A 19,897-nucleotide genomic window follows, 5' to 3' on the forward strand; every position below is an offset into this window, starting at 1 on the left:
TGCTTAGTCGTTTTCGAAGATGGAAATGTCGCAATGATCGACAGTCATGGAAAGCAGCAACATGGCACAAGGATTTTTTATACAAAAAACGTCCAAAATTTGCTAACTTATTTTGGTGATTATCCTGCAGGCGAACAGTTAAGTTTTTACAGAATGAAACATTTTTAAATAAAGGGTCCTAGCATAATGTTATTTTTACTATGCACCCCTTTAAACAAAACAAAAAGGGCACTGATAAAAAATACACAGAAATCACCATTCCGGGTGTAGGGGGCGAGTATAGTGGTGGTGGAGGGGATAGGGCAAAAATCATCTACTCCTATAACTTCCCTTGTGTTGAGTTGTATGTCATAAAACTTGAGACGAATAATGTCTCACATCCAGTTTTTGCAAATCTATTGCTTGGTGATATTTTGCTTCAAAGAATTAAAAATATTTCAATTAACTATTACTTAGATACCTTGAATGACATTTTCTGGCGTAAATGTGCTAAAACAAGTTCCCCTCCATGTCACTTCCAACAGTTTCATTCAATCAATCGAAAGAATGTTCCCATTGTGTTCCTAATTATAAATTAAGATTTAAATTCTCTCCACATTAAGAATAAAACCATTTTAAGAAACCCTGTGTATGGATTAAAAACCTCAGCGACGGTTTTTATAATGTCAACAACACAGGGTGCAGACTTCTTAAGATTCCAGCTCGTTCACCCGACCTTATCCCCATTGAAATCGTCTTTCATTTGGCTAATATCCAGCTTAAAAAAGATGCCTTGGAAAGAAGACTGGAGAAAGAAACATATGCGCAATTCTGTCGTCGTGTAAAGAGAAAACTTTCGAATTTTCCTTCAAGAATTATGGACAAAACAATTGGTTCCATGTCGAAACGTTTTGACAAGGTCATAAAGGTAAAGGACGTGTGAAAGACCTTGTAAAGCTATGGAAGTTTTGGAGCAACGAGTAACCAACGAGTAATCATTGGGTAATCCTAGGTTGTTCAGAGGTTACCTAGCAAGATTTAACGAGAATTAGCAAACGAAATTAGCGTTAAGTCAATGCTAGTACAAATGACAGTAAGTCTATAGATTAGTTCTTATCTTGTAAAAATGTACTTCAATTTTTAATTGGCATATAGTTTTCGCAAAGTTGAAAGCGCAACCTGGGAATAATATTATACTATCCATGCTGGGCACCTGTAAAACAAAAAATGCGAACCTACCAACTGAAAGAAGCATTGTAGGATAGCGTTGGTGACGATGTTGTATTCGAATATTTAAAGATAGTGGCAACAAGTGTGAATGATGTTAGGAAATATTTTAAGCCTATTTGCTTTATTTAATTGGATAATAATGCAGAGATTTAAAATTAGTTTCAGAAAAACATTAAAGTTAGTTCGCCCACAGAATTGATCACAGATGAAACGTATCTACCAGAGGCCACGCGAGATATCATATGTATAAATTTATTGTGTAATATACTAACGATCATATTAGCAAGGTGCCTTAAATAACTTTTAAATTTTTTCACGCTAATTCTTTCAGGAAGAAATGATGGTGCTCGATATGTTGATATCGTGTAACATTAATAATTATCATTGGACACAAATAGTGGTTTTCCCCAAAGAGAAAATGAGTTATGATTTGCTATCTTAATCCTATGGGTGAAGAAGTTGATGCGTTGAATGGCGTGCTAAATAAATGGAAGTAAGTGTAATAGGCGGTATGATAGTCCATCAATTATTTCAATTAGTTTAAATATATTTCCTAATTTCCAACTCATGGTTTCGTTTATTATCTTAGCACCTATCTGATAAGAAAATATGTACTTAAAGGTACTTTAAAAAAAATTATTAGGAATACTTTACTTTAAATAAAAAAGATAATTTTTTTGGTGCTAACTATTATTGAGAGAATTTTTATTTCTTGTTTACAAAAAGTTACATCATCTTTTTCACAAAAACTATGGCCTCTACAAATGATTCCCCACGCGAAATAACAAGACAGTGTATCTTGTGGGATATTTTGCGCAAAGGTAAATAAAGTTACTGTGATAATTTTAAAGGATGTTATGTAAGTTCCGAAAATAAAAAAAGTTAAAATTTCGCTGTATCTAGTTGGCTGAGTGGATTATGCGCAATCAGCAAATCCCAGTTGAGTTCAACAAAAAAGAAGTCATTGAGTTTCGAGATGCCATTGTGAGAAAGCTGCTTTAAGGGGGAGGTACTAAGCATCAATTTTAAATGTTCATTCAACGTTAAATAACTAGAGCATGTTTTCATTTTCAATGTATTTTAATAAATTGGTTTTGGTTTAGAAAAGAAGATACCTAGCATTTAAAGTTTTGCTGACTCTGGGGAAACCTTGCCGGTCCGAAAAGGAACAAGGGTCAAACAACGGTTGGGTACATATCTATATTATAATAAATGGATCTGCCATGCCAATATTTTTCAGAACAACCCTACGTTGAAATATTCCTGCCTTTTATTTGTGGGTGCATGGAAATCGGAAATTACCTGTACAATAGTTCATTCATGCGTGGGCTCCCTCATATTCTCGAGGCAATTTCTACTTTCCCCGAGGATGTCAATATGGAAATTGATATGAAGGAATACGCAATCTTCACACAAGGAGTTGGTTTTGATAAATTTGAGGCTTATCTTGGAAGCTTATTTTCCGAAAGCAACAATTCTTTACCTCATGTCGTCATTGTTCGAAACTTGGCTGTTTGCTTAGTCGTTTTCGAAGATGGAAATGTCGCAATGATCGACAGTCATGGAAAGCAGCAACATGGCACAAGGATTTTTTATACAAAAAACGTCCAAAATTTGCTAACTTATTTTGGTGATTATCCTGCAGGCGAACAGTTAAGTTTTTACAGAATGAAACATTTTTAAATAAAGGGTCCTAGTATAATGTTATTTTTACTATGCGCCCCTTTAAACAAAACAAAAAGGGCACTGATAAAAAATACACAGAAATCACCATTCCGGGTGTAGGTGGCGAGTATAGTGGTGGTGGAGGGGATAGGGCAAAAATCATCTACTCCTATAACTTCCCTTGTGTTGAGTTGTATGTCATAAAACTTGGGACGAATAATGTCTCACATCCAGTTTTTGCAAATCTATTGCTTGGTGATATTTTGCTTCAAAGAATTAAAAATATTTCAATTAACTATTACTTAGATACCTTGAATGACATTTTCTGGCGTAAATGTGCTAAAACAAGTTCCCCTCCATGTCACTTCCAACAGTTTCATTCAATCAATCGAAAGAATGTTCCCATTGTGTTCCTAATTATAAATTAAGATTTAAATTCTCTCCACATTAAGAATAAAACCATTTTAAGAAACCCTGTGTATGGATTAAAAACCTCAGCGACGGTTTTTATAATGTCAACAACACAGGGTGCAGACTTCTTAAGATTCCAGCTCGTTCACCCGACCTTATCCCCATTGAAATCGTCTTTCATTTGGCTAATATCCAGCTTAAAAAAGATGCCTTGGAAAGAAGACTGGAGAAAGAAACATATGCGCAATTCTGTCGTCGTGTAAAGAGAAAACTTTCGAATTTTCCTTCAAGAATTATGGACAAAACAATTGGTTCCATGTCGAAACGTTTTGACAAGGTCATAAAGGTAAAGGACGTGTGAAAGACCTTGTAAAGCTATGGAAGTTTTGGAGCAACGAGTAACCAACGAGTAACAATTGGGTAACCCTAGGTTGTTCAGAGGTTACCTAGCAAGATTTAACGAGAATTAGCAAACGAAATTAGCGTTAAGTCAATGCTAGTACAAATGACAGTAAGTCTATAGATTAGTTCTTATCTTGTAAAAATGTACTTCAATTTTTAATTGGCATATAGTTTTCGCAAAGTTGAAAGCGCAACCTGGGAATAATATTATACTATCCATGCTGGGCACCTGTAAAACAAAAAATGCGAACCTACCAACTGAAAGAAGCATTGTAGGATAGCGTTGGTGACGATGTTGTATTCGAATATTTAAAGATAGTGGCAACAAGTGTGAATGATGTTAGGAAATATTTTAAGCCTATTTGCTTTATTTAATTGGATAATAATGCAGAGATTTAAAATTAGTTTCAGAAAAACATTAAAGTTAGTTCGCCCACAGAATTGATCACAGATGAAACGTATCTACCAGAGGCCACGCGAGATATCATATGTATAAATTTATTGTGTAATATACTAACGATCATATTAGCAAGGTGCCTTAAATAACTTTTAAATTTTTTCATGCTAATTCTTTCAGGAAGAAATGATGGTGCTCGATATGTTGATATCGTGTAACATTAATAATTATCATTGGACACAAATAGTGGTTTTCCCCAAAGAGAAAATGAGTTATGATTTGCTATCTTAATCCTATGGGTGAAGAAGTTGATGCGTTGAATGGCGTGCTAAATAAATGGAAGTAAGTGTAATAGGCGGTATGATAGTCCATCAATTATTTCAATTAGTTTAAATATATTTCCTAATTTCCAACTCATGGTTTCGTTTATTATCTTAGCACCTATCTGATAAGAAAATATGTACTTAAAGGTACTTTAAAAAAAATTATTAGGAATACTTTACTTTAAATAAAAAAGATAATTTTTTTGGTGCTAACTATTATTGAGAGAATTTTTATTTCTTGTTTACAAAAAGTTACATCATCTTTTTCACAAAAACTATGGCCTCTACAAATGATTCCCCACGCGAAATAACAAGACAGTGTATCTTGTGGGATATTTTGCGCAAAGGTAAATAAAGTTACTGTGATAATTTTAAAGGATGTTATGTAAGTTCCGAAAATAAAAAGAGTTAAAATTTCGCTGTATCTAGTTGGCTGAGTGGATTATGCGCAATCAGCAAATCCCAGTTGAGTTCAACAAAAAAGAAGTCATTGAGTTTCGAGATGCCATTGTGAGAAAGCTGCTTTAAGGGGGAGGTACTAAGCATCAATTTTAAATGTTCATTCAACGTTAAATAACTAGAGCATGTTTTCATTTTCAATGTATTTTAATAAATTGGTTTTGGTTTAGAAAAGAAGATACCTAGCATTTAAAGTTTTGCTGACTCTGGGGAAACCTTGCCGGTCCGAAAAGGAACAAGGGTCAAACAACGGTTGGGTACATATCTATATTATAATAAATGGATCTGCCATGCCAATATTTTTCAGAACAACCCTACGTTGAAATATTCCTGCCTTTTATTTGTGGGTGCATGGAAATCGGAAATTACCTGTACAATAGTTCATTCATGCGTGGGCTCCCTCATATTCTCGAGGCAATTTCTACTTTCCCCGAGGATGTCAATATGGAAATTGATATGAAGGAATACGCAATCTTCACACAAGGAGTTGGTTTTGATAAATTTGAGGCTTATCTTGGAAGCTTATTTTCCGAAAGCAACAATTCTTTACCTCATGTCGTCATTGTTCGAAACTTGGCTGTTTGCTTAGTCGTTTTCGAAGATGGAAATGTCGCAATGATCGACAGTCATGGAAAGCAGCAACATGGCACAAGGATTTTTTATACAAAAAACGTCCAAAATTTGCTAACTTATTTTGGTGATTATCCTGCAGGCGAACAGTTAAGTTTTTACAGAATGAAACATTTTTAAATAAAGGGTCCTAGTATAATGTTATTTTTACTATGCGCCCCTTTAAACAAAACAAAAAGGGCACTGATAAAAAATACACAGAAATCACCATTCCGGGTGTAGGTGGCGAGTATAGTGGTGGTGGAGGGGATAGGGCAAAAATCATCTACTCCTATAACTTCCCTTGTGTTGAGTTGTATGTCATAAAACTTGGGACGAATAATGTCTCACATCCAGTTTTTGCAAATCTATTGCTTGGTGATATTTTGCTTCAAAGAATTAAAAATATTTCAATTAACTATTACTTAGATACCTTGAATGACATTTTCTGGCGTAAATGTGCTAAAACAAGTTCCCCTCCATGTCACTTCCAACAGTTTCATTCAATCAATCGAAAGAGTGTTCCCATTGTGTTCCTAATTATAAATTAAGATTTAAATTCTCTCCACATTAAGAATAAAACCATTTTAAGAAACCCTGTGTATGGATTAAAAACCTCAGCGACGGTTTTTATAATGTCAACAACACAGGGTGCAGACTTCTTAAGATTCCAGCTCGTTCACCCGACCTTATCCCCATTGAAATCGTCTTTCATTTGGCTAATATCCAGCTTAAAAAAGATGCCTTGGAAAGAAGACTGGAGAAAGAAACATATGCGCAATTCTGTCGTTGTGTAAAGAGAAAACTTTTGAATTATCCTTCGAGAGTTATCGACAAAACAACTGGTTCCATGTCAAAACGTGTTGAAGCTGTAGAAGTTTTGGAGCAACGAGTAACCAACGAGTAATCATTGGGTAACAATTGGGTAACCCTAGGTTGTTCAGAGGTTACCTAGCAAGATTTAACGAGAATTAGCAAACGAAATTAGCGTTAAGTCAATGCTAGTACAAATGACAGTAAGTCTATAGATTAGTTCTTATCTTGTAAAAATGTACTTCAATTTTTAATTGGCATATAGTTTTCGCAAAGTTGAAAGCGCAACCTGGGAATAATATTATACTATCCATGCTGGGCACCTGTAAAACAAAAAATGCGAACCTACCAACTGAAAGAAGCATTGTAGGATAGCGTTGGTGACGATGTTGTATTCGAATATTTAAAGATAGTGGCAACAAGTGTGAATGATGTTAGGAAATATTTTAAGCCTATTTGCTTTATTTAATTGGATAATAATGCAGAGATTTAAAATTAGTTTCAGAAAAACATTGAAGTTAGTTCGCCCACAGAATTGATCACAGATGAAACGTATCTACCAGAGGCCACGCGAGATATCATATGTATAAATTTATTGTGTAATATACTAACGATCATATTAGCAAGGTGCCTTAAATAACTTTTAAATTTTTTCACGCTAATTCTTTCAGGAAGAAATGATGGTGCTCGATATGTTGATATCGTGTAACATTAATAATTATCATTGGACACAAATAGTGGTTTTCCCCAAAGAGAAAATGAGTTATGATTTGCTATCTTAATCCTATGGGTGAAGAAGTTGATGCGTTGAATGGCGTGCTAAATAAATGGAAGTAAGTGTAATAGGCGGTATGATAGTCCATCAATTATTTCAATTAGTTTAAATATATTTCCTAATTTCCAACTCATGGTTTCGTTTATTATCTTAGCACCTATCTGATAAGAAAATATGTACTTAAAGGTACTTTAAAAAAAATTATTAGGAATACTTTACTTTAAATAAAAAAGATAATTTTTTTGGTGCTAACTATTATTGAGAGAATTTTTATTTCTTGTTTACAAAAAGTTACATCATCTTTTTCACAAAAACTATGGCCTCTACAAATGATTCCCCACGCGAAATAACAAGACAGTGTATCTTGTGGGATATTTTGCGCAAAGGTAAATAAAGTTACTGTGATAATTTTAAAGGATGTTATGTAAGTTCCGAAAATAAAAAAAGTTAAAATTTCGCTGTATCTAGTTGGCTGAGTGGATTATGCGCAATCAGCAAATCCCAGTTGAGTTCAACAAAAAAGAAGTCATTGAGTTTCGAGATGCCATTGTGAGAAAGCTGCTTTAAGGGGGAGGTACTAAGCATCAATTTTAAATGTTCATTCAACGTTAAATAACTAGAGCATGTTTTCATTTTCAATGTATTTTAATAAATTGGTTTTGGTTTAGAAAAGAAGATACCTAGCATTTAAAGTTTTGCTGACTCTGGGGAAACCTTGCCGGTCCGAAAAGGAACAAGGGTCAAACAACGGTTGGGTACATATCTATATTATAATAAATGGATCTGCCATGCCAATATTTTTCAGAACAACCCTACGTTGAAATATTCCTGCCTTTTATTTGTGGGTGCATGGAAATCGGAAATTACCTGTACAATAGTTCATTTATGTGTGGGCTCCCTCATATTCTCGAGGCAATTTCTACTTTCCCCGAGGATGTCAATATGGAAATTGATATGAAGGAATACGCAATCTTCACACAAGGAGTTGGTTTTGATAAATTTGAGGCTTATCTTGGAAGCTTATTTTCCGAAAGCAACAATTCTTTACCTCATGTCGTCATTGTTCGAAACATGGCTGTTTGCTTAGTCGTTTTCGAAGATGGAAATGTCGCAATGATCGACAGTCATGGAAAGCAGCAACATGGCACAAGGATTTTTTATACAAAAAACGTCCAAAATTTGCTAACTTATTTTGGTGATTATCCTGCAGGCGAACAGTTAAGTTTTTACAGAATGAAACATTTTTAAATAAAGGGTCCTAGCATAATGTTATTTTTACTATGCGCCCCTTTAAACAAAACAAAAAGGGCACTGATAAAAAATACACAGAAATCACCAATCTGGGTGTAGGGGGCGAGTATAGTGGTGGTGGAGGGGATAGGGCAAAAATCATCTACTCCTATAACTTCCCTTGTGTTGAGTTGTATGTCATAAAACTTGAGACGAATAATGTCTCACATCCAGTTTTTGCAAATCTATTGCTTGGTGATATTTTGCTTCAAAGAATTAAAAATATTTCAATTAACTATTACTTAGATACCTTGAATGACATTTTCTGGCGTAAATGTGCTAAAACAAGTTCCCCTCCATGTCACTTCCAACAGTTTCATTCAATCAATCGAAAGAATGTTCCCATTGTGTTCCTAATTATAAATTAAGATTTAAATTCTCTCCACATTAAGAATAAAACCATTTTAAGAAACCCTGTGTATGGATTAAAAACCTCAGCGACGGTTTTTATAATGTCAACAACACAGGGTGCAGACTTCTTAAGATTCCAGCTCGTTCACCCGACCTTATCCCCATTGAAATCGTCTTTCATTTGGCTAATATCCAGCTTAAAAAAGATGCCTTGGAAAGAAGACTGGAGAAAGAAACATATGCGCAATTCTGTCGTCGTGTAAAGAGAAAACTTTCGAATTTTCCTTCAAGAATTATGGACAAAACAATTGGTTCCATGTCGAAACGTTTTGACAAGGTCATAAAGGTAAAGGACGTGTGAAAGACCTTGTAAAGCTATGGAAGTTTTGGAGCAACGAGTAACCAACGAGTAATCATTGGGTAACAATTGGGTAACCCTAGGTTGTTCAGAGGTTACCTAGCAAGATTTAACGAGAATTAGCAAACGAAATTAGCGTTAAGTCAATGCTAGTACAAATGACAGTAAGTCTATAGATTAGTTCTTATCTTGTAAAAATGTACTTCAATTTTTAATTGGCATATAGTTTTCGCAAAGTTGAAAGCGCAACCTGGGAATAATATTATACTATCCATGCTGGGCACCTGTAAAACAAAAAATGCGAACCTACCAACTGAAAGAAGCATTGTAGGATAGCGTTGGTGACGATGTTGTATTCGAATATTTAAAGATAGTGGCAACAAGTGTGAATGATGTTAGGAAATATTTTAAGCCTATTTGCTTTATTTAATTGGATAATAATGCAGAGATTTAAAATTAGTTTCAGAAAAACATTAAAGTTAGTTCGCCCACAGAATTGATCACAGATGAAACGTATCTACCAGAGGCCACGCGAGATATCATATGTATAAATTTATTGTGTAATATACTAACGATCATATTAGCAAGGTGCCTTAAATAACTTTTAAATTTTTTCACGCTAATTCTTTCAGGAAGAAATGATGGTGCTCGATATGTTGATATCGTGTAACATTAATAATTATCATTGGACACAAATAGTGGTTTTCCCCAAAGAGAAAATGAGTTATGATTTGCTATCTTAATCCTATGGGTGAAGAAGTTGATGCGTTGAATGGCGTGCTAAATAAATGGAAGTAAGTGTAATAGGCGGTATGATAGTCCATCAATTATTTCAATTAGTTTAAATATATTTCCTAATTTCCAACTCATGGTTTCGTTTATTATCTTAGCACCTATCTGATAAGAAAATATGTACTTAAAGGTACTTTAAAAAAAATTATTAGGAATACTTTACTTTAAATAAAAAAGATAATTTTTTTGGTGCTAACTATTATTGAGAGAATTTTTATTTCTTGTTTACAAAAAGTTACATCATCTTTTTCACAAAAACTATGGCCTCTACAAATGATTCCCCACGCGAAATAACAAGACAGTGTATCTTGTGGGATATTTTGCGCAAAGGTAAATAAAGTTACTGTGATAATTTTAAAGGATGTTATGTAAGTTCCGAAAATAAAAAAAGTTAAAATTTCGCTGTATCTAGTTGGCTGAGTGGATTATGCGCAATCAGCAAATCCCAGTTGAGTTCAACAAAAAAGAAGTCATTGAGTTTCGAGATGCCATTGTGAGAAAGCTGCTTTAAGGGGGAGGTACTAAGCATCAATTTTAAATGTTCATTCAACGTTAAATAACTAGAGCATGTTTTCATTTTCAATGTATTTTAATAAATTGGTTTTGGTTTAGAAAAGAAGATACCTAGCATTTAAAGTTTTGCTGACTCTGGGGAAACCTTGCCGGTCCGAAAAGGAACAAGGGTCAAACAACGGTTGGGTACATATCTATATTATAATAAATGGATCTGCCATGCCAATATTTTTCAGAACAACCCTACGTTGAAATATTCCTGCCTTTTATTTGTGGGTGCATGGAAATCGGAAATTACCTGTACAATAGTTCATTCATGCGTGGGCTCCCTCATATTCTCGAGACAATTTCTACTTTCCCCGAGGATGTCAATATGGAAATTGATATGAAGGAATACGCAATCTTCACACAAGGAGTTGGTTTTGATAAATTTGAGGCTTATCTTGGAAGCTTATTTTCCGAAAGCAACAATTCTTTACCTCATGTCGTCATTGTTCGAAACTTGGCTGTTTGCTTAGTCGTTTTCGAAGATGGAAATGTCGCAATGATCGACAGTCATGGAAAGCAGCAACATGGCACAAGGATTTTTTATACAAAAAACGTCCAAAATTTGCTAACTTATTTTGGTGATTATCCTGCAGGCGAACAGTTAAGTTTTTACAGAATGAAACATTTTTAAATAAAGGGTCCTAGTATAATGTTATTTTTACTATGCGCCCCTTTAAACAAAACAAAAAGGGCACTGATAAAAAATACACAGAAATCACCATTCCGGGTGTAGGTGGCGAGTATAGTGGTGGTGGAGGGGATAGGGCAAAAATCATCTACTCCTATAACTTCCCTTGTGTTGAGTTGTATGTCATAAAACTTGGGACGAATAATGTCTCACATCCAGTTTTTGCAAATCTATTGCTTGGTGATATTTTGCTTCAAAGAATTAAAAATATTTCAATTAACTATTACTTAGATACCTTGAATGACATTTTCTGCCGTAAATGTGCTAAAACAAGTTCCCCTCCATGTCACTTCCAACAGTTTCATTCAATCAATCGAAAGAATGTTCCCATTGTGTTCCTAATTATAAATTAAGATTTAAATTCTCTCCACATTAAGAATAAAACCATTTTAAGAAACCCTGTGTATGGATTAAAAACCTCAGCGACGGTTTTTATAATGTCAACAACACAGGGTGCAGACTTCTTAAGATTCCAGCTCGTTCACCCGACCTTATCCCCATTGAAATCGTCTTTCATTTGGCTAATATCCAGCTTAAAAAAGATGCCTTGGAAAGAAGACTGGAGAAAGAAACATATGCGCAATTCTGTCGTTGTGTAAAGAGAAAACTTTTGAATTATCCTTCGAGAGTTATCGACAAAACAACTGGTTCCATGTCAAAACGTGTTGAAGCTGTAGAAGTTTTGGAGCAACGAGTAACCAACGAGTAATGATTGGGTAACAATTGGGTAACCGTAGGTTGTTCAGAGGTTACCTAGCAAGATTTAACGAGTAATTAGCAAACGAAATTAGCGTTAAGTCAATGCTAGTACAAATGACAGTAAGTCTATAGATTAGTTCTTATCTTGTAAAAATGTACTTTAATTTTTAATTGGCATATAGTTTTCGCAAAGTTGAAAGCGCAACCTGGGAATAATATTATAATATCCATGCTGGGCACCTGTAAAACAAAAATGCGAACCTACCAACTGAAAGAAGCATTGAAGGATAGCGTTAATGACGATGTTGTATTCGAATATTTAAAGATAGTGGCAACAAGTGTGAATGATGTAAGGAAATATTTTAAGCCTATTTGCTTTGACAACAAAAAAACTACATTATTTGCGACGTTTCGGATGTTCACACACCCATTTTCAAGCAATCAAAAACGTACAATGTTCTCCTAAATATATACAAGTTTAACAGCAACCATAGTTACAGATTAAATACTAATTGTATAAATACAATGGAGCGGATCTAATGTTGTTATTCAACTGGGGACTATCCCGCATTATGAACAAACTCTCTTTAATCTCTAGCAAATACCGGTTGTTACCCCTAGAGAGTATACTAAAATCGTCAAGAGATGTGGTGTGACAGGCTTTAAGATGATCTTTAATTGCCGTGCAATTAGATGAGGTTGATTTCTTACCTGTTAAGGGAGACACTCCGAGGTGCTCGCTTGCCCGAACCTTAAGATGACGCGACGTCTCACTTAAATAAGTGGCGTTGCAGCCACTTATTTAAATTTGTAAATGACGCCTGACTTTAATTCTTTGGGCAACATGTCTTTAAATCTGAAGAAGTTAGATAAGCTTTTGTGTTTTAGCAATGCCATCTAGGTTCGACTTAAAAACTACCTATCTCCAAGAGTTGGTTGTTTTATTGATAGATAAAAAGATATCACAATGATTACTGAGAAGTATTTATTACTATATCTAAACGGTATTACAACAGATAAAAATACCAATAAAGTCTGCGTGTGACAGAAACAGTTGTATCGCTACATACAATTCCAACTGCAAGTTGTGTTTATTATCTAATTTGTTTCTTTTATTTTGATATTAGTGTGTCTCAAAAATCTAGCTAAAACTTTTAGTGTACTCTGTACTTTTAATATACAAATTTTTATAAAAAATTAACCTTCTCTACCAATAAAAAGGAAAAGAAAACTTGTCTAAATGGAAATGTAGTTGATAAGAGTTATTTTTTTCAGGCACAAAGAAAAAAGAAACAAGCAAAAGCAAGGCAGAGTCAAAGGTTTCAATAGTATCCTACAAGTTATATCGTTTGCCAGACGCATTACCTAAGCCATGTCTTACGAAGGGGAAAGATTCACTGTCTGTTCAATGTTATTACAAAATAGATATGATATATCCTTCAAATTTATTCTTATATCAAATAATTGATTTACTAATGCATTTAATTTGTTTTCTCCTGTTCATGGACTCTTTCAAAAGGTTTAATAAATTTTGTACCCCATATTTCGTCAGCGCCGTCAGGTAGCTGATCTTTCATTTCAGTTTGCCTTTTTGTGTTCGTGTGTTATTCTGTCCGTCCCTAGTCAGCTTCCCGACCACCTTATTACCACCTACTTAATCCAAAGGCCGTTTTCCACTCATCAGCCAATCAGGATGCAGGAATCATAAGTTTCAAGAACCAAACGACATTTTAAAAGAAAGAAACTGATTTGATCAGATCTGAAATACAGCTAAAATATATATAAAACAAAATATATTTCCGGTTTTGGCTGTCCGACTGGTAGTACACTGAAGATCTAACTGGTTTTGTTGTTCGTTGACCATTTTCAAGACAAGTTATTCTACTTATCTATTTATTGTTTTATAGCTAGCTAGCTATTAGGTAGCTACCGTTAATGCATTTAAGTATCCAAAAACCTCAACAGGTTTCTAATTTTTGCCAGTCGCACTGCATATAATAAGCTAGCTAGCTATATACTAACTGAAATATAGCTAGTTAATGACCTACTAACTGCTAAAGCCGACATCAATAAAATGTTCGGTTCGTGTCATTTTTGCATATGAAAATGTGATGGGCGGGCAAAAAAATTTGCCATCTTCGTTTAGGGTAGGCATTCATATGCTCACATTGCCAAACTAAGCGTTGATTCAACGTTACTTTGAAAACCCCCACCTCCACCAGCACGCTCTGCCATCATGATGACGGAAGTACATTCTGACCAAATGTAGTTTGTTTGATGCTACATGGAAGGTTCCCCTCTCTTCCGCTCGTAAATAGACAAGATCCAGGCACTGTAAAATACGATCGTTTTATCAAATATATCTCTCCTGTATCGATTCGAGGTTAGGAGGATGGGGGTTGATCTTTTCGACGTTAATATCCATGGCAGAAAAAAATATCGCTTTGGGTCCAGAGACAGGAGAGATACATTCGATAAAACGATCGTATTTTACAGTTAAAATCGAAGTCGTCTGGCCAATTTCGCACCCTGATATTTGTGTAGCATGTTTTATGCATTTGTGATTATTTATTTTGTTTGTGAAACTGCTTTTAAAGCTCGTACTAGTGCACACAACTCTCTCTGTCATCTTGAATGAATACATTTTGATTCAGTAGACACTAATTCTCCATGCCTTCGTGCCCCTGTTGCCATAGATGTAAAAATTGCATAATATTGCACATCATCATCATCATTCTCGGCTTAACGTCCGTTTTCCATGCTAGCATGGGTTGGACAATATATATATATATATATATATTGTTTCCTGCAATTACAGCAGGAATAAATTGTGGCGGATTTTGCAACTTTAGAATCTAAAAGTGACCGATTCACAAAAATTAATTTCTGTCAAAATTTTGGCCTTTGGCGAAAATAATTCCATTTTTAAGATTTTAAATATTATTTGCCAATTTTGAGTTTTTGTCCCAATTTTCAAAGATGGTGGATATTTCAAAAACACAGTTTTTCATAGCCGATTTAAAATTTTGGTACTGGACCGTAGAATTTATCGGTAAAAATACATTATCAGCCATCAGACTTTTCGTCTGTCATATTTAAAATAATGAAGTTCTTGGTGAAAATCTGCTTCGCTCATAATGCAATGTAAAATGCATGTAAGTCATATTGAAGAAGAACTACTTTGTTCATCACTAACATACTGCCAAGCAGTGAGCGGGATTCGATCCGCGGTCCCCAGAACTGGGAGCCGCTTGGCAGTATGTTAGTGATGAACAAAGTAGTTCTTCTTCAATATAACTATTTTTTCTCTTTAATACGGTCTTGATATATTTAGTAGCATTATCCTCATAATTTACTTTATGGGGCATTAATTTGGATTGTAAAATGGAAAATGGAGCGTTTGATGGTCCCTAATTTTCGCAAATTTTCCTTCTTGCAAAAGTTTCTTCACTTTGCTTAAAAAATATTGTGTAATTTTTTTTCTTCTTTTCTTATAGGTCAAGCGAAAGAACAACGATTTACTTGGTTACTTGTTTACACATGTTTACTTTGTTACTATTTAATCTCTTGTCAGACTTGGACACTACCTTGATCTTACAATATAATTTTACATATATATAACTTATAGAATAGATTTTTTTTACAATAAAAAATAATATATATAAAATATATATATAGCTATCTAATTTTACTGTTCTACTTTGTTGTATTTTTACATATCGCATTGCTATTGGAACTTTTGGTTCAACCACTCAGCTCAGTTCAGATCTACTGTTTCTGAAGAAATTTTCTCGCTCTTATTAAGGCCAGCTCCATTCTGTTCAATTTTTGTGTAAATATTACTTTGGCTTTTCTAATGGCTAGTGACGTTTAGTCCAACCCTGGGCCTGTCAACCCAGATAAAATAGTAATGGGCTCATTTCATCAAGGTCATTCTAGATTTGGAGAATCAGCGGGTAGCCAATGCGTGTGCAATGCTTTGTGGGCCATCTGTTACCCTTCTATTGCGTCTGTGCGTTACTGGACTGAATGGGATCTTGATCGAATTTTGACACTAGGGAATGATCTTTACGCCAGCCTTTAGGTTACACCAGTCAATATCTTGCTTTAGACGAACTGCCCAATTCAATTGCAACTGAAAACGGGAATATTCAAATTGAAAAGTCAGATTCCTATTTATTTGAACTTTCGAGAAATAGTACTTCCTTTCTCCGTGCCCAGTAATATGCCAATGATCTCACGCTATCTCGCAGTGGAAACCAAGCATAAGAAGTGAGACAATATTTGAACTAATATCGTTATTCAGAGGAAAGTGGGTAAATTTTACTATCTTGAAGCGGAAGAAAATTTTCTTTTTTACTTTCGTGGATAAACAATTCTCACTCACACATTTAAAGTTCTCAGTCGCGCTGACCTAAAGGCCTAAAGGACTCTAGTTTTGTTTTAGGATCATTCTTATGTGCATACTGCAGAGGAAACCGTGTTTGACTTTTTGAAAGTGTTTTTGCTTACGCTACCATCGAAAGGTGTGGGGACATTTTTAAGCTTTGTCACAGGAGAAGACATTTATTCTGTAGAATTAATTTATGTAGATTTCAATAGCGAAGATCGAGAAGACTTCATGTTACCGTCTGCACAAACCTGCACTCGATCGCTACATCTTTCACGAAATTTCAAAAATTAATCATACGGTATGGTGGTGCATGTTTTATTTATAAATAATTCAAATTGAAAGAAAATTGGGAGAACTTTTTTTCAAAGGGGTTTATTAGTCTACTGTTGGCAGGGTAATTATTTTGCGGACACTCGTTTTCCATTTGGCAGCCGCTCATCGCCCTTTTTGTTTACTGTTTTGAAGATTTGTTATGTTGAATCTTCCTCACTGTTATAGCTATTCCATTTGTGGTTCATTACTTAGACAATTTCTTCATTTGTGGGAGGTCTGCAGCAGAAATTAATAGTTACATGGAATCCATTCAATCGATCTGCACTGAATTAGGTGTCCGTATTGCGGAGCACAAAACCACAGGACCCTCACAAACTTTAACCTATGTGAGCATTGAGGTTGACTCTCAGTGGAAAAGTACAGAGAGTTTCATGAATCTTTATTAGCTTGGTCTGGAAGGAAAAAGAGCACTAAATGGGAATTGCTTTCCTTGATTGGCTCACTATCTTTCACTGCCAAAGAAGTAAAGCCAGGCAGAATGTTCCTCCATATGTTGAATGATTTGTCTACCAGTTAAAAAACTATCACTTAAAACCACCAAAACTTTTCCAACTTGGATGGGCCTTTGGGTGGGTTGGTTAAATTTATTACTGCTCACTCAAGTTATTCCTTGTGCTTAATATTAGTATTAATGGGATCACAAAAGTGTTATTTAAAATCAAAAAAGTAAAGAGAAAGTAGCATAGTAATAGAAACGAAGATTGTGTGGAAAAAAACCTTTCAAAAAAGGCTTAATTTTGCAGAAAAAGGTAACACTCAACAAAAATTCTGTGCTATGATGAATATGCACAAACCTATGCCCCCCTCATCATTCGAGACTATGTTCAGTCTGCCAGGGAGTCAATGAACAAGGCAACCGAAGAAATCAGACAGAATGCACTTCAGGAAGAATACAATAATAATACTGGTGTGGACGCAGTGGTCAGTTTCGATAGATCTTGGCAACGACGCGGCTATGCATTGCACAATGGTGTTGTAACTGCAATTTAGTCTGGAATATGCACTGACTTTGAAGTCCTGAGTAAGAACTGTAAAAGTTACAGTAATTGGGATAGGAAAAATGATACACCAGATTACATTTGGACATACATGTGGAGAGATACCCACGATTGACCGATCAATCATACCGGAAGTTCTGGCTCAATGGCTCGAAAGTCAAGCGAACATGTCAAACATAGAAGAAATTCATTAAGAGCTATTAGAAAAGGTTTTGCTGACAAAAATACTGAAAAAGAAGGAAAAACTTATTCCAGTGGAGCTTTTTAAAGTATTTATGTGTTATTATATTTGTATAAAGTTTTTAACTTTGATTTTCTTAGTTTTGATTTTTACGTGTTTTCAAATTTTCTAATTGCACAAAATTTTTAGCATAGGTTTCGTCAAAATATTTCAAATGTGCTAAAATTAAAATATAAGTGTTATAAGCATGTTTCACCTAGTAAATTATAGGTAGGTTATTGGTTTCAAAGATTACAGAAAATAACTAAACATTTTGCCGCCAATTATGAGTGATTGTCAAATTTTTTTATAATTTAAGAGGTTCAGAACATTTGCCAACATATTGTTGGCACGCTGTCTAATTTTATCACTATTTGGATATTTCATAGTTTAGATATCTTTGTTAGAAGGAAGTATGGTTTTTGGGCCAAAAAACTGATTATTGTTTGCATAATTAATGACATGAAAATATTTTTTTGACAAAAATGTGTTTTATTAGTTATAACAATGTGTGTAAGGCCCATGAAAGGGCTGGAACAGATAAAATTTAATTATTTAAAAAAAGTCTTGTGTTAGAGGGTTATATACCACCCTAATTGTTTAAATTTACTTTTTTATTGCTGCTGTGGATTGCTGCTAACAATGTTAAGATATTCTGATTCCATTCTTGGCTAATGGCTGACCTTGACTACATATTTATGGACCGCAATCTGCAAGAAACCGATAGTGATATGCGTGTAAATGTTTATATATAATTCCATTCCAGTGCCCAGAATAGGGTGGTATTTGCCTTGCAAACTAATTTTGATTTGGCAAGTTGCCAATTTTTCTTGTACAATTTTAAGTTTTTTTAGGCATTTGCATTCTGCTGTCATTTTTATATTGCTATTTTAGTGCTTAAATTCATTCTATATTTTACTTACACAGGTAATGGGTTAGACAAAGAGAAGGAAAGGGAAAGGAGTAAAAGAAAAAAGTAGCCTTAAAAAAAGGAAAAGAGGATGAAACAGCAAAAACTGAAAAGCTTGCTCGTCTGGAACATGTTGCATTATTGAACGTGTAAAAACATGAATGCAATGCAATCTTATACCACAAGAAAAGAATTTGAAAAGATAATTATCCAAATTATCCGAATTAGTAAAACTTTAAAACACACATTTGTTGGCAGTGGTGACTTTGGTGCAGTTGAAAGGAATGATAATGCAGGCACTCTCAGGGGGAAAACTTTCTCCACTTCCTTGACATTTATGATTGGTAATGGAGCTGGTGGAGGAGTACTACAGCATGGTTACTTTTATTCTAAAAGTTTGCAAAGTGTCTTTGGAAATTAATCTCATGAGTATAATTTTACGGTTGCTTTTGCTACACAGACGTCGACCCTTTCATAACCCATAACTCTTAAAAGGCTTGTCCAAATTGTATCAAACTTGGCACACTTATGGTATGTCATGAAAGAAACAAAATAACAGCAATAAATTCTTGCTTATGTCAGCACCTTTTCTGTGACGGCATCAAAAGCTTGAAATTTGTCTAACATACCTGTATGTGCTTAAAATTCAATTACTTAAGTTCTAGAGCGAATTTTTACATTCTAAATAAAAGTTATTTAACATATTTTCTGGTTTTTGGATAGTAAGAATGAAAGGTACAAAATTGCCCAAAAATCCAATTTTTCTCAATTGTTGGGTTAAATCCAAAAAAATTGGGTACAGATAAGTCATGTGACAAAATTTCTCAGAAAGATTTCTGTGACAAAATAAAGTTGTCTTGGTAATCTTAAGTGCAATAGAAGTTGCAAAAGTGCTGGTGTTGGTCAAAATTATATGCATCAATACAGTACTAATTTTTCAATCTACTGCTAATTTTTAACTAGTTTTTAGGTCACACAGAACCAGTTAATATTATGATAGATGGCATAAAACATTGTCTATATTAGTTCAGTCAAAGCACCTGATGTGAATTGGACAACTTTTTGTACAAGAGCATAAACTATTTGGCATCACAATGGATTCAACATAATAAACTTCCACTTACAACAATTATCACAAATCGCCATATGTTATAAGGTTATCAAATCTATGCGAATGAGTACTGTATAAAGACTTCCTGTCATTTGTGACTACTGGTATTAAATCTTGACAAACTGCCCAC

General features: G+C 34.5%; 1 protein-coding gene across 1 annotated transcript in view; it reads right to left on the reverse strand.

Moving 5' to 3' along the window:
* The window catches only part of LOC130623050 (acyl-CoA dehydrogenase family member 11-like), a 67,764-nt gene that overhangs the window by 39,171 nt on the left and 8,696 nt on the right, over window positions 1-19,897 (reverse strand). The window contains exon 16 of the mRNA XM_057438554.1: window positions 1-19,897. This exon is cut by the window's left edge and continues 39,171 nt beyond it. Coding sequence (XP_057294537.1) covers window positions 19,789-19,897 — 109 coding nt within the window. The 3' untranslated portion in view covers window positions 1-19,788.

This window comes from Hydractinia symbiolongicarpus, chromosome 13 (genome assembly GCF_029227915.1).
Source record: "Hydractinia symbiolongicarpus strain clone_291-10 chromosome 13, HSymV2.1, whole genome shotgun sequence".
NCBI classification, from domain to species: Eukaryota; Metazoa; Cnidaria; class Hydrozoa; order Anthoathecata; family Hydractiniidae; genus Hydractinia; species Hydractinia symbiolongicarpus.